The following is a 14,604-nucleotide window of genomic DNA, read 5'->3' as shown; positions in this document are numbered from 1 at the left end:
GCATCCCCCTGGACAGATGTGGCCGAGAAAGCCACCATAGAAGAGAGTTTCTGGTCTCTTGATCCAGATTCAGAGTAGGGGACAAGTCTGAGTAATCCCCATTCCACTGACTCAGCATGCACAATTGCAGCGGTCTGAGATGTAGACGTGCAAAGGGTACTATGTCCATTGCTGCTACCATTAAGCCGATCACCTCCATGCATTGAGCTACTGACGGGAGTTGAATGGAATGAAGGACACGGCATGCATTTAGAAGCTTTGTTAATCTGTCTTCTGTCAGATAAATCTTCATTTCTACAGAATCTATAAGAGTCCCCAAGAATGGAACTCTTGTGAGAGGAAAGAGAGAACTCTTCTTTTCGTTCACTTTCCATCCATGCGACCTTAGAAATGCCAGAACTAACTCTGTATGAGACTTGGCAGTTTGAAAGCTTGAAGCTTGTATCAGAATGTCGTCTAGGTACGGAGCTACCGAAATTCCTCGCGGTCTTAGTACCGCCAGAAGGGCACCCAGAACCTTTGTGAAGATTCTTGGAGCCGTAGCCAATCCGAATGGAAGAGCTACAAACTGGTAATGCCTGTCTAAGAAGGCAAACCTTAGATACCGGTAATGATCTTTGTGAATCGGTATGTGAAGGTAAGCATCCTTTAAATCCACTGTGGTCATGTACTGACCCTTTTGGATCATGGGTAAGATTGTCCGAATAGTTTCCATTTTGAACGATGGAACTCTTAGGAATTTGTTTAGGATCTTTAAATCCAAGATTGGCCTGAAAGTTCCCTCTTTTTTGGGAACCACAAACAGGTTTGAGTAAAACCCTTGTCCTTGTTCCGACCGCGGAACCGGATGGATCACTCCCATTAATAACAGATCTTGTACACAGCGTAGAAACGCTTCTTTCTTTATCTGGTTTGTTGACAACCTTGACAGATGAAATCTCCCTCTTGGGGGAGAGAATTTGAAGTCTAGAAGGTATCCCTGAGATATGATCTCTAGCGCCCAGGGATCCTGAACATCTCTTGCCCAAGCCTGGGCGAAGAGAGAGAGTCTGCCCCCCACTAGATCCGGTCCCGGATCGGGGGCCCTCGATTCATGCTGTCTTTGGGGCAGCAGCAGGTTTCCTGGCCTGCTTGCCCTTGTTCCAGGACTGGTTAGGTTTCCAGCCTTGTCTGTAACGAGCAACAGCTCCTTCCTGTTTTGGTGCAGTGGAAGTTGGTGCTGCTCCTGCTTTGAAATTCCGAAAGGGACGAAAATTAGACTGTCTAGCCTTAGCTTTGGCTTTGTCTTGAGGCAGGGCGTGGCCCTTACCTCCTGTAATGTCAGCGATAATTTCTTTCAAACCGGGCCCAAATAAAGTTTGCCCCTTGAAAGGTATATTAAGTAATTTGGACTTAGAAGTTACATCAGCTGACCAGGATTTTAGCCACAGCGCCCTACGTGCCTGAATGGCGAATCCTGAGTTCTTAGCCGTAAGTTTGGTTAAATGTACTACGGCCTCCGAAATGAATGAATTAGCTAGTTTAAGGACTCTAAGCCTGTCCGTAATGTCGTCCAGCGTAGCTGAACTAAGGTTCTCTTCCAGAGACTCAATCCAAAATGCTGCCGCAGCCGTAATCGGCGCGATGCATGCAAGGGGTTGCAATATAAAACCTTGTTGAACAAACATTTTCTTAAGGTAACCCTCTAATTTTTTATCCATTGGATCTGAAAAAGCACAGCTATCCTCCACCGGGATAGTGGTACGCTTAGCTAAAGTAGAAACTGCTCCCTCCACCTTAGGTACCGTTTGCCATAAGTCCCGTGTGGTGGCGTCTATTGGAAACATCTTTCTAAATATTGGAGGGGGTGAGAACGGCACACCGGGTCTATCCCACTCCTTAGTAACAATTTCAGTTAGTCTCTTAGGTATAGGAAAAACGTCAGTACTCGCCGGTACCGCAAAGTATTTATCCAACCTACACAATTTCTCTGGTATTGCAACAGTGTTACAATCATTAAGAGCCGCTAAAACCTCCCCTAGTAATACACGGAGGTTCTCCAATTTAAATTTAAAATTTGAAATATCTGAATCCAATCTGTTTGGATCAGAACCGTCACCCACAGAATGAAGCTCTCCGTCCTCATGCTCTGCAAGCTGTGACGCAGTATCAGACATGGCCCTAGTATTATCAGCGCACTCTGTTCTCACCCCAGAGTGATCACGCTTGCCTCTTAGTTCTGGTAATTTAGCCAAAACTTCAGTCATAACAGTAGCCATATCTTGTAATGTTATCTGTAATGGCCGCCCAGATGTACTAGGCGCCACAATATCACGCACCTCCCGGGCGGGAGATGCAGGTACTGACACGTGAGGCGAGTTAGTCGGCATAACTCTCCCCTCGCTGTTTGGTGAAATTTGTTCAATTTGTACAGATTGGCTTTTATTTAAAGTAGCATCAATACAGTTAGTACATAAATTTCTATTGGGCTCCACCTTGGCATTGGAACAAATGACACAGGTATCTTCCTCTGAATCAGACATGTTTAACACACTAGCAATAAACTTGCAACTTGGTTACAATCTTATTTAACAAAAACGTACTGTGCCTCAAAGAAGCACTAAACGATTAAATGACAGTTGAATTAATGAACTGAAAAAACAGTTATAGCATCAATCCTTGAAAACAACACAACTTTTAGCAAAGGTTTGTTCCCATTAGTAAAGTAACAATAATTAAATTTGAAACATAAAAATTATAGAGCAACGTTTTTAATCACAGTCAATATATAAGTCTCACAGCTCTGCTGAGAGAATCTACCTCCCTCCAAAGAAGTTTGAAGACCCCTGAGTTCTGTTAGAAATGAACCGGATCATGCAGGAAATACGAGAGTAACTGACTGGAAATTTTTGATGCGTAGCAAAGAGCGCCAAAAACGGCCCCTCCCCCTCACACACAGCAGTGAGAGAGAAACGAAACTGTCACAATTAAAACAAGCAACTGCCAAGTGGAAAAATAATGCCCAAACATTTATTCACTCAGTACCTCAGAAAATGCAAACGATTCTACATTCCAGCAAAAACGTTTAACATAATAAATACCTATTAAAAGGTTTAATGTACTTTTAACAGAGTAATTCCAGTGAAATACCATCCCCAGAATACTGAAGTGTAAAGTATACATACATGTCATTATAACGGTATGGCAGGATTTTCTCATCAATTCCATTCAGAAAATAAAAACTGCTACATACCTCAATGCAGATTCATCTGCCCGCTGTCCCCTGATCTGAAGCTTTTACCTCCCTCAGATGGCCGAGAAACAGCAATATGATCCTAACTACTCCGGTTAAAATCATAGTAAAAAACTCTGGTAGATTCTTCTTCAAACTCTGCCAGAGAGGTAATAACACGCTCCGGTGCTATTGTAAAATAACAAACTTTTGATTGAAGTTATAAAAACTAAGTATAATCACCATAGTCCTCTCACACATCCTATCTAGTCGTTGGGTGCAAGAGAATGACTGGGAGTGACGTAGAGGGGAGGAGCTATATGCAGCTCTGCTGGGTGAATCCTCTTGCATTTCCTGTTGGGGAGGAGTTATATCCCAGAAGTAATGATGACCTGTGGACTGATCACACATAACAGAAGAAATACTTAAGTGTAAACATACATACATATCAGCCTGATACCAGTTGCTACTACTGCATTTAAGGCTGTACTTACATTATATCGGTATTAGCAGTATTTTCTCAGTCAATTCCATTCCTTAGAAAATAATATACTGCAACATACCTCTTTGCAGGTGAACCTGCCCGCTGTCCCCTGTTCTCAAGTTACCTCACTCCTCAGAATGGCCGAGAACAGCAAATGGATCTTAGTTACGTCCGCTAAGATCATACACAAAACTCAGGTAGATTCTTCTTCAAATGCTGCCTGAGAAAAAACAACACACTCCGGTGCCGTTTAAAATAACAAACTTTTGATTGAAGAAATAAAAACTAAGTTTAATAACCACAGTCCTCTCACACATCCTATCTATTAGTTGGGTGCAAGAGAATGACTGGGTATGACGTAGAGGGGAGGAGCTATATAGCAGCTCTGCTTGGGTGATCCTCTTGCACTTCCTGTTGGGGAGGAGTTAATATCCCATAAGTAATGGATGACCCGTGGACTGACTACACTTAACAGGAGAAATATATATATATATATATATATATATATATATGTGTGTGTGTGTGTGTGTGTGTGTGTGTGTGTGTATATATATATATATATATATCCACATACATACACACATATATATATATATATATAGTGCCGCACACAAGCGGTATCAAGCGCGCACACAGAAAAAAATAATTGCACGCACGGAAAAAAAATTAGAGGGAACATTGCTTAGGAGTCGGATTTATGGGGAAAAAGCTTCTTATGGGTCCTCAAATCGTAGCAGGAGCCACCACCATGTGAACACAGCCTGAAGATCTAGTCCATCTAAATGCACATCTGAGGCGCAAAATTAGGCTCCTCCCACCTTACTCCGGTGCTGTGAGGCCTAAAGAAACACTCCTAGGAGTTATAATACTAGCCATGTGGGTAACAGCCCCTGAAAGAAACCCAAAAGGACCTTCTAAGTGTCTCAAAAACGATGTTTATAAATAAAAACGGTTTGCCATCAAAAAGTGTCAACCCATAAAAAAGTGTCAACCAGCATAAATTAGCCCTGTAATGCAAGCTTGTAATTCCATACTTAGTCTCTGAATAAAGCTTACCCTTCCCTCATGGGGATCTTATCAGTCCTTTTCTAGCATTATCACAGTCTTGTCTAGAAATAAATGACTGAACATACCTTATTGCAGCTTAATCTGCAAACCGTTCCCCCCAACTGAAGTTTTCTTGTACTCCTCAGTCCTGTGTGGGAACAGCAGTGGATTTTAGTTACAACATGCTAAAATCATTTTCCTCTCTGCAGAAATCTTCATCCCTTTTCTGCTGGAGAGTAAATAGTACAAACCGGTACCATTTAAAAATAAACTTTTGCTTGTAGAACAAAAACTACAAATCTAACACCACATTCACTTTACCCTTCCGAGAGAGACCCTATTGCTTAGAGCCGGCAAAGAGAATGACTGGGGGGTGGAGATAGATGGACAGCTCTGCTGTGTGCTCTCTTTGCCACTTCCTGTTAGGAAGGAGAATATCCCACAAGTAAAGGATGAATCCGTGGACTGGATACACCTTACAAGAGAAATTATATTAAGATAGAGGAATACAATTTTAAACAACATTCCAATTTACCTCTATTATCTAATTTGCTTAATTCTTTAGATATCCTTTGTTGAAAAAATAGCAATGCACATGGGTGAGCCAATCACATGAGGCATCTGTGTGCAGCCACCAATCAGCAGCTACTGAACCTATCTAATTATGCTTTTCAGCAAAGAATATCAAGAGAATGAAGCAAATTAGATAATAGAAGTAAATTAGAAAGTTGTTTAAAATTACTCTTTCTAAATCATGAAAGAAAAAATGTGGGTTTTATGTCCCTTTAAGGCCAGACATGGTGTAGAAAATAAAAAGGATATCTCAAAGGGTACAAACATCAGATCTGACATTTCAGAGCCTACCTTTATTTGAGGAGACCCTTCTTCGAGAGATTGGAGTTGCATACGAAACACCACTCTGAAGTAAAACAAATATATTAATAGGAAAAAATTCACACATTGAAATGTACATGCACGCATACTTTCAAAACTGAAATACAAGAAAGAATTAGTTATTGTTAATATGTAGTAAAAAAATTAAGAACTCTCATTTTGGGTTATAACAGTTTGTTTGTGGGTTGTTGTTTCTTGGGGGTGTTTACATTTAAAAGCATAGTTTAAAAAGCTAACATCTACCTATACTCTTTACATGGATGCAGCATTAACCCCAGTCCTATCTTGCAGGGAAACTACCTATTAAAGGACCTAAATCCAATTTTCTTCAGAGCGCCATCTTCCTCAACCTCCAAGTTACAGAGGCAAATAATGACTTATGGGAAATGGGAGGGATACTTAATGCTTTGGCTGGGGTGTCTTTGCCTCCTCCTGGTGGCCAGGTGTTGAATTCCCAACAGTAATTAATTAATTTGTGGACTCTCCATGCCATTGGAAAGAAAAGAAGAAAAAAAACACCCCACTAACAATTTTTTACTTTGGACATTGTTCAAGTCAAAAGTTCAACATTGAAATAATTGCAAGCATATTACCGTTCTTTTCTTGATTTTGCCCCAGGTCATAAACTTGTCTCCTCTTGAGCTCTTCTGCATTCTATACACATATTTGTCATTATTTGTCCTGTGTAGTGAAGAATATAAAATGATCATTTTAATGTTAATTTACATGTGTGACAAACAATAAAAGAAAACAAAATAACTGCTAGATATAAGGATGTATTTAAATCAAAGATTAGCCTGAGATTTATTTTTTAACATTATATTTATTAGTTTAAATAGCTAATATGTGTGACGTTTTAGTTTCTATAAAGTAAAGGGTGCTGCTAGGTTTCTCTGATCTCATCTCTACTGTTGAGAACAATTAGGAACGGATATGTCATTAAAGTGTGCAGACAATTGTTGTGTTGAATATAGACATGCTAAATGGACTTTAAATCTTGTGATATAGTTACTTTATCAGCTAATTTTTAACTCTTTCTAACTGGCCTCAGCAGAGAATAAAAGGAATAAAGATGAGACCTGTATTTTAAATCTAGGATAATGAAGCAACAATATGACAGGGATCATTACTTAATAGAAACCCAGGGGAATTGGAAAGCTCACAATTTTCAGAGTTAAAGTACAGGAAAAATGACAAAAAAAAGCAAGTATATTACAAAAAGGTTTTTAATACACAAAAATAAAGAGACGGTATACGCCAGAGTAATCTCTTTATTACCCATTACCAAGTTTTGTATAAGCAACACAGTTATATTAATACACTTTTTAGCCTCTGCAGACTGCCCCCTTATTTCAGTTCTTCTGACAGACTGGCATTTTAGCCAATCAGTGCTAACTCCACGGGAGTGAGCACAATTATCTATATGGCCCACATAAACTAATGCTGTCTAGCTATGAAGAACTGTCAAAATGCACTGAGATAAGAGGTGGCCTTTAAGGGCTTAAATGGATAGTAAAGTCCAAATTAAACTTTTATGATTCAGATAGGGCATGTAATTTTAAACAACTTTCTAATTTACTTTTATCATCAAATTTGCTTTCTTCTCTTGGTATTCTTAGCTGAAAGCTAAACCTAGTTAGGCTCATATGCTAATTTCTAAGCCCTTGAAGGTCACTTCTTATCTGAATGCATTTGACAGTTTTTCACAGCTAGGGGGCATTAGTCCATGTGTTTCATATAAATAACATTGTTCTAACGCACATTAAGTTATTTAAGAGTCAGCAGTAATTGCCTGAAATGCATGTCTGTCAAAAGATCTGAGGTAAGGAGACAGTCTGCAGAAGCTTAGATACAAGGTAATCACACAGGTAAAAAGTATATTTCTATAACAGTGTTGGTTATGCAAAACTGGGGAATGGTAAAAAAAAACATAATTTATGTAAGAACTTACCTGATAAATTCATTTCTTTCATATTAGCAAGAGTCCATGAGCTAGTGACGTATGGGATATACATTCCTACCAGGAGGGGCAAAGTTTCCCAAACCTTAAAATGCCTATAAATACACCCCTCACCACACCCACAATTCAGTTTAACGAATAGCCAAGAACTGGGGTGATAAAAAAAGGAGCGAAAGCATAAAAAAAAAATAAGGAATTGGAATAATTGTGCTTTATACAGAAAATCATAACCACCACAAAAAAGGGTGGGCCTCATGGACTCTTGCTAATATGAAAGAAATGAATTTATCTGGTAAGTTCTTACATAAATTATGTTTTCTTTCATGTAATTAGCAAGAGTCCATGAGCTAGTGACGTATGGGATAATAAATACCCAAGATGTGGAACTTCCACGCAAGAGTCACTAGAGAGGGAGGGATAAAAAAAAAAAAAAAGACAGCCAATTCCGCTGAAAAATTAATCCACTACCCAAATCAAAAAGGTTTCAATTTTATAATGAAAAAAACTGAAAATATAAGCAGAAGAATCAAACTGAAACAGCTGCCTGAAGTACCATTCTACCAAAACTGCTTCTAAAGAAGAGAAAACATCAAAATGGTAGAACATAGTAAAAGTATGCAAAGAAAACAAAGTCATTGCTTTGCAAATCTGATCAACAGAAGCTTCATTCTTAAAAAACCCAGGAAGTAGAAACTTACCTAGTAGAATGAGCCATAATCCTCCGAGGCGGGAATCCAGCCGACTCCAAATAAGCATGATGAATCAAAAGTTTAAGCAAGATGCCAAATAAATGGCAGAAGCCTTTTGACCTTCCTAACACCAGAAAAGATAACAAATAGACTAGAAGACTATCTGAAATCTGAATAGCTTCAACATAAGATTTCAAAACTCTTACCATATCCAAAGAAAGTAAGAATCTTACCAAAGAAGTCTTAGGAAAAGACAATAATTCCTCCCTAATGTTGATAGAAATCACAACTTTAGGTAAGAAATGAAATGAGGATAGCAAAAACCACCTTATCCTGATGAAAAAATCAGAAAAGGAGACTCACAAGAAAGAACAGATAATTAAAAATTGTTCTCGCTGAAGAGATGTCTAAAAAGAACAATACTTTCCATGAAAGTAAATAATGTCTAGAGAAAACATATGCTCAAATAGAAGAGCCTGTAAAGCCTTTAGAACCAAATTAAAACTCCAAGGAGGAGAAATTGGCTTAATGACAGGTTTGATAAGAACCAAAGCCTGAACAAAATAATGAACAACAGGAAGGAACACTGCCTTACCCTGATGAAAAATCAGAAAAGGAGATCCACAAGAAAGAGCAGAAAACTCAGAAACTCTTCTAGCAGAAGAGATAACCAAAAGGAACAATACTTTCCAAGAAAGTAATTTTAATGTCCAGAGAACGCAAAGGTTCAAACGGAGGAGCCTGTAAAGCCCTCAGTACCAAATTGAGACTCCAAGGAGGAGATAATGACTTAATGACAGGTTTGATACAAGCCAAAGCCTGTACAAAACAATGAATATCAGAATGAATAGCAATCTTTCCGTGAAAAAGAACAGAAAGAGAAGAGATTTGTCCTTTCAAAGAACTTGCAAACAAAACCTTATCTAAACCAACCTGAAAAATTGTAAAATTCTAGGAATTCTAAAAGAATGCCAAAAGAATTTATGAGAAGAACACCAAGAAATGAAAGTCTTCCAAACTCGATAATAAATCTTTCTAGAGACAGATTTACAAACCTGTAACATAGTATTAATCACTGAGTCAGAGAAACCTCTATGACTAAGAATCAAACGTTCAATCGCCATACCTTCAAATTAAATGATTTGAGATCCTGATGGAAAAATGGCTTTGAGATAAAAAGTCTGGTCTTAACGGAAATGTCCAAGGTTGGCAACTGGCCATCCGAATGAGATCCGCATACCAAAACCTGTGAGGCCATGCTGGAACCACCAACAGAACAAATGAACGCTCCATTAGAATTTTGGAAGAACTAGAGGCGGAGGATATAGACAGAATGATAATTCCAAGGAAGTGTCAATGCATACGCTACTTCCGCCTGAGGATCCCCGGACCTGAAATAGGCCCCTGGGAAGTTCCTTGTTAAGACGAGAGGCCAACACATCCAAAAAATTGAAAAACATATCTGGGTAAAGACCATTCTCCCGGATGTAAAGCTTGATAAACAGAGATAATCTGCTTCCCAAACATCTATACCTGGGAAAAAGGACCCCAGAATTTTAGATAGGAGCTAGATTTAGCCTAAGCAAATATCCGAGATACTTTCGTCACAGTCTAAAGACTGATAGTCACACCCTGATGAATGACATACACCACAGATGTGATAATGTCTGAAAAAAACAATAAACGTCTCTTCTTCAAAAGAAACCAACTGAAGAACTCTGGGAATGCACGGAGTTCCAAAATATCAAATGGTAATCTCGCCTCCTGAGATTTCCAAACCCCTTGTGCTGACAGAGAACCTCAGACAGCCTCCCAACCTAAAAGACTCGCATCTATAGAGATCATGGTCCAGGTTGAGAGACCTGTAGAACTAAATGATGGTTATCTTAACCACCTAATCAAAGATAGATAAACATAGAATTCGAAGATTTAAAAAGTGAAATCCTAGAATCCCTGCACCATTATTCAAAATAATAGAGACTGAAGGTACCGACAGACAGAATCCAATAAAAAAGTCACTTGTCTGTTAGAGACAAAGGCAGTGACACAATCTATCTGGAAACCTAAAAAAGGTGACCCTTGTGTGAGGAATCAAGAGCTTTTGATAAAAAAACTCCTCTAACCATGTCTTGAAAAAACAAAGTTGAATCATATGAGATTCCGTAGTCTCAGAAATGAAAAATAATCTGAATGAAAACAGAAAATGAAGATATGCATCTATTGTATCTAACGAAAACAAATAATGCTATCACTGACCAAAAAAAGGCAGAATAGACCATATAAATACCAAAAGATTTTCTATCTTTGGAACAATGAATAGTTTTGAATAAAAACCTCAAAACCCAGTTCCTAAAAATGGAACAGGAATAAATACCCCAGAAGATTCCAGATCTGAGCAGCGCTTGAGCCCCAACAGGTGATTAGCCGCACTTCAACATTACCCAAAATATATAGGAAAATGTTAGCCTTACTGGAATAGCTGGAATATAAAAGAGAGAAAAAGACTTCTCATAGACGGTTTAACTCTAAATTTTATTCTACACCAAAATCTAAGAAATTTGGACCGAATAGAACCAAAAAACTTCCAATTAAAAACATGTTACTTGGATAAGAGTTTAGAATTTTGTTCCTGAGTAAGAACAACCGAACTAAAAATAGCTCAAAGTTTTATTCTTAGAACTCAATCTTGAAGCCCAGAGTAACAGTTAAGAAATGAATCAAATAATTGATTATCTTGGAAAAAAGAAATAAGGATTTTTAGAAATCACAAAATTCTTCTAGCTAAAAACAGCTAAAGACATAGATTAAACCTCATTTGTGAAAATATTCAATAAAATGAAGATACAAATGAAATCATTAGCATGTTAATCCAGTTAAAGGACCAGTCAACACCAGACTTGCATAAACAAATGCAAGACAACAAGACAAATGCAACAGCACCCAGTCTGAACCTCAAATGAGCAGAAGACTTTGTCCCTTAACAATGCTAAATAAAACATAATCTGAAACTTGAATTTAAAGTAAACAGAATAAATGAAGCAATTGCAACATCATTCAAATAAATCACAGGTGAAAAATAATTTTCCTTAAAGGGACACTATACCCAAAAAAATTCTTTTGTAATTCAGAAAGAGCATGCAATTTTAAGCAACTTTCTAATTTACTCCTATTATCATTTTTTCTTCGTTCTCTTGATATCATTATTTGAATAAGAAGGCATCTAAGTTTTTTTTTGGTTTCAGTACTCTGGACAGCACTTTTTTATTGGTGGATGAATTTATCCACTAATCAGCAAGGACAACCCAGGTTGTTCACCAAAAATGGGCCGGCATCTAAACTTACATTCTTGCATTTCAAATAAAGATACCAAGAGAAAGAAGAAAATTTGATAATAGGAGTAAATTAGAAAGTTTCTTAAAATTTCATGCTCAATCTGAATCACGAAAGAAAATTTTTGGGTACAGTGTCCCTTTAAATAGGATACAACCATCTAAAGGAAAAATAAATACTATTTTGCTATAGAAACAATAGCAGGAGTAGAGATAGCCCCATTAAATTGGAGAACCATCAAAATTGAAATGAATTGCCGGCAAAGAATATAATTTAAATCCTTTAAAGAAAGGAATAAAAGAAAATTCCCAGCCTATTCCATTCCCTAGTATGAGGAACTGGAAAATAATCTCTGAAAATACAGAAGAATAAATAAGCAGAAATAAAATGTTAGTTAGTCTGGAAAGAACTAATTACCTTAATATCCAAAATAATCAACACCTTTTCAACAAAGAACAAATGTACTTTAAAAATAAAAAAGTGAATTTGATAGTGTCAATATCTGATGAAGAAAATTCTGAAATGAGAAAAAACATCATCAGAGAAGGATAAATCATTATGTAGTTGGTCATTTGAAACTGCAATAATTAAAAAAGAAGTTTGAAAAAGACCTAAAATTTTTTATTAGAAGGCACGATGTCAGACAAAGCCTTTAAACTAGAATCAGAAAAATATTCTTATAAATCTTCTACGTAATTCTTGAACATAAGATGTAAAAAGAATAGCAAATATATAAAGCATAAATACTAACGGATTCTGCATGTAAAAGTTTATCATGATAACTTATTACAAACCATAGCTAAAGAAAAACATTCATAACATTTTTAAAATAAATGAACTTAGCTTTGGTAGGACTGAACCTCAGTCAAAGGGAATCCCTTAGAACGATTTTGAAACAGGAACAGAGAAATCTTGCAATATGTAATAGAAAAAAACAATCTTTAAAGCAAAATTATCAAATTCCTTAAATGACAGTTTCAGGAATGGGAAAAGAAATGCAAAATAATAAGCTTCTAAAAACCAGAAGCAATAAAAAAGTGAGATTTAAAAACCACATTTTTTGGCGCCAAAAATGACGCCCACATTATTGGCGCTAAATACAACGCCCATATTCTTTGGCGCCAAGTATGACGCCACATCCTCTGACGCCGAAACAGACGCCCACATTTTTTGGCGGGAAAAAAATGTCTGAATACACATGCGTCAAAAAATGACGTAACAGAATACAACTTCCGGCGTTAACTACGGTGCCGGAAATGACAAAATATTTTGCGCCAAAAAGTCAGCGCCAAGAATGACGCAATAAAAAGCAACATTTTCTGCCCCCGCGAGCCTAACAGCACGCAGGGAAAATGGCCAATTGAGAATTTTCAAGGTAATGAAAAATAAATTGAATTAAAATGCATTATCCCAAATAATGAAACTGACAGTCTGAATTATAAAGGAATACTGATTATCCTGAATCATGGCAAATATAAGTTTAAAGACATATATTTAGAACTATATATAAAGTGCCCAACCATAGCATAGAGTGTCACAAAAAATAAGATTTTACTTACCCCAGGACACTCATCTACATATAGTAGATAGCCAAACCAGTACTGAAACGAGAATCAGTAGAGGTAATGGTACATAAAAGTATATCGTCGATCTGAAAAGGGAGGTAAGAGATGAATCTCTACGACCGATAACAGAGAACCTATGAAATAGATCCCGTAGAAGGAGACCATGGTATTCAAATAGGCAATACTCTCTTCACATCCCTCTAACATTCACTGCACTCTGAGAGGAAAACCGGGCTCCAGCCTGCTGCGAAGCGCATATCAACGTAGAATCTAGCACAAACTTAATTCACCACCTCCACGGGAGGCAAAGTTTGTAAAACTGAATTGTGGGTGTGGTGAGGGGTGCATTTATAGGCATTTTAAGGTTTGGGAAACTTTGCCCCTCCTGGTACGAATGTATATCCCATACGTCACTAGCTCATGGACTCTTGCTAATTACATGAAAGAAAAAGTGATGATATACATTTAAACAATAACATTTTTGGTGTTTACTATCCCTTTAAAAATAAGCACAAGAGCCTAGCTAGGTTTAGCTTTTAAAAAAGAATAGCAAGGTAACTGCAAAATCAGAAAGTTGTTTAAAATTGTATGATACTATGCTCTATCTGAATCATAAGAGTTTAAATTGGGCTAGACTGTCCCTTTAATACATTTATAATGCAGCTCCAAAGTGATTAATAACCTTTTTTAGTGTTTCACACACTTGCTTGAAGTTTTGAGCAGTTTGAATAAAATGTAGAATTTTTAAATACTACATTGTAACAAATATACTAATATTTCATCACCTAAATAATAACTAACTATCCATACTAACTCACTAATAAAACAACCCTCAGAAGATGGAGATTAAAATTAAATGTTAGTTTGTTTTTCTTTTGTAATCTAAAGCTTAGCTTAAAAAATGAACCTGTGATTTCAGACAAGTGCACAGCATAAAAACACCACTGGCTGGCCGCAGTTAAAATAAAAAAACAAAATAAAATGTATGCTTACCTGATAAATTGATTTCTTTCTTGACACAATGAGTCCACAGATCATCTAATTACTAATGGGAATATCACTCCTGCCCAGCAGGAGGCAGCAAAGAGCACCACAGCAAAGCTGTTAAATATCACCTCCCTTCCCTCCAACCCTAGTAATTCGACCAAAGTAAAGGAGAGAAAGGAAGCAACAAGGTGCAGAGGTGTCTGAAGTTATAACATACCAACAAACTGTCTAAAAAACAGGGCGGGCCGTGGACTCACCGTGTCAAGAAATAAATAAATTTATCAGGTAAGAATAAATTTTGTTTTCTTTCTATTGACACGATGAGTCCACGGATCATCTAATTACTAATAGGAATCAATACCCAAGCTAGAGTACACAGATGATAAGGGAGGGAACCTAAGCGGAAGGCACCACTACTCGAAGAACCTTTCTCCCAA

General features: G+C 37.3%; 1 protein-coding gene across 1 annotated transcript in view; it reads right to left on the bottom strand.

Annotated features, from left to right (window-relative positions):
* MIS18BP1 (MIS18 binding protein 1) overlaps nt 1–14,604 on the bottom strand; it is a 399,326-nt gene that overhangs the window by 31,793 nt on the left and 352,929 nt on the right. Inside the window, exons 15-16 of the mRNA XM_053697673.1 lie at nt 6,230–6,317; nt 5,607–5,661 (exon numbers count right to left, since the gene is read on the bottom strand). Of these exons, the coding sequence (XP_053553648.1) occupies nt 5,607–5,661; nt 6,230–6,317 (143 nt within the window). The remainder of the gene's footprint in view (nt 1–5,606; nt 5,662–6,229; nt 6,318–14,604) is intronic.

This window comes from Bombina bombina, chromosome 1 (assembly GCF_027579735.1).
Source record: "Bombina bombina isolate aBomBom1 chromosome 1, aBomBom1.pri, whole genome shotgun sequence".
Classification (NCBI taxonomy): domain Eukaryota; kingdom Metazoa; phylum Chordata; class Amphibia; order Anura; family Bombinatoridae; genus Bombina; species Bombina bombina.
The sequence above is the reverse complement of the archived record's forward strand: the minus strand, read 5'-3'. Positions and strand labels throughout refer to the sequence as shown.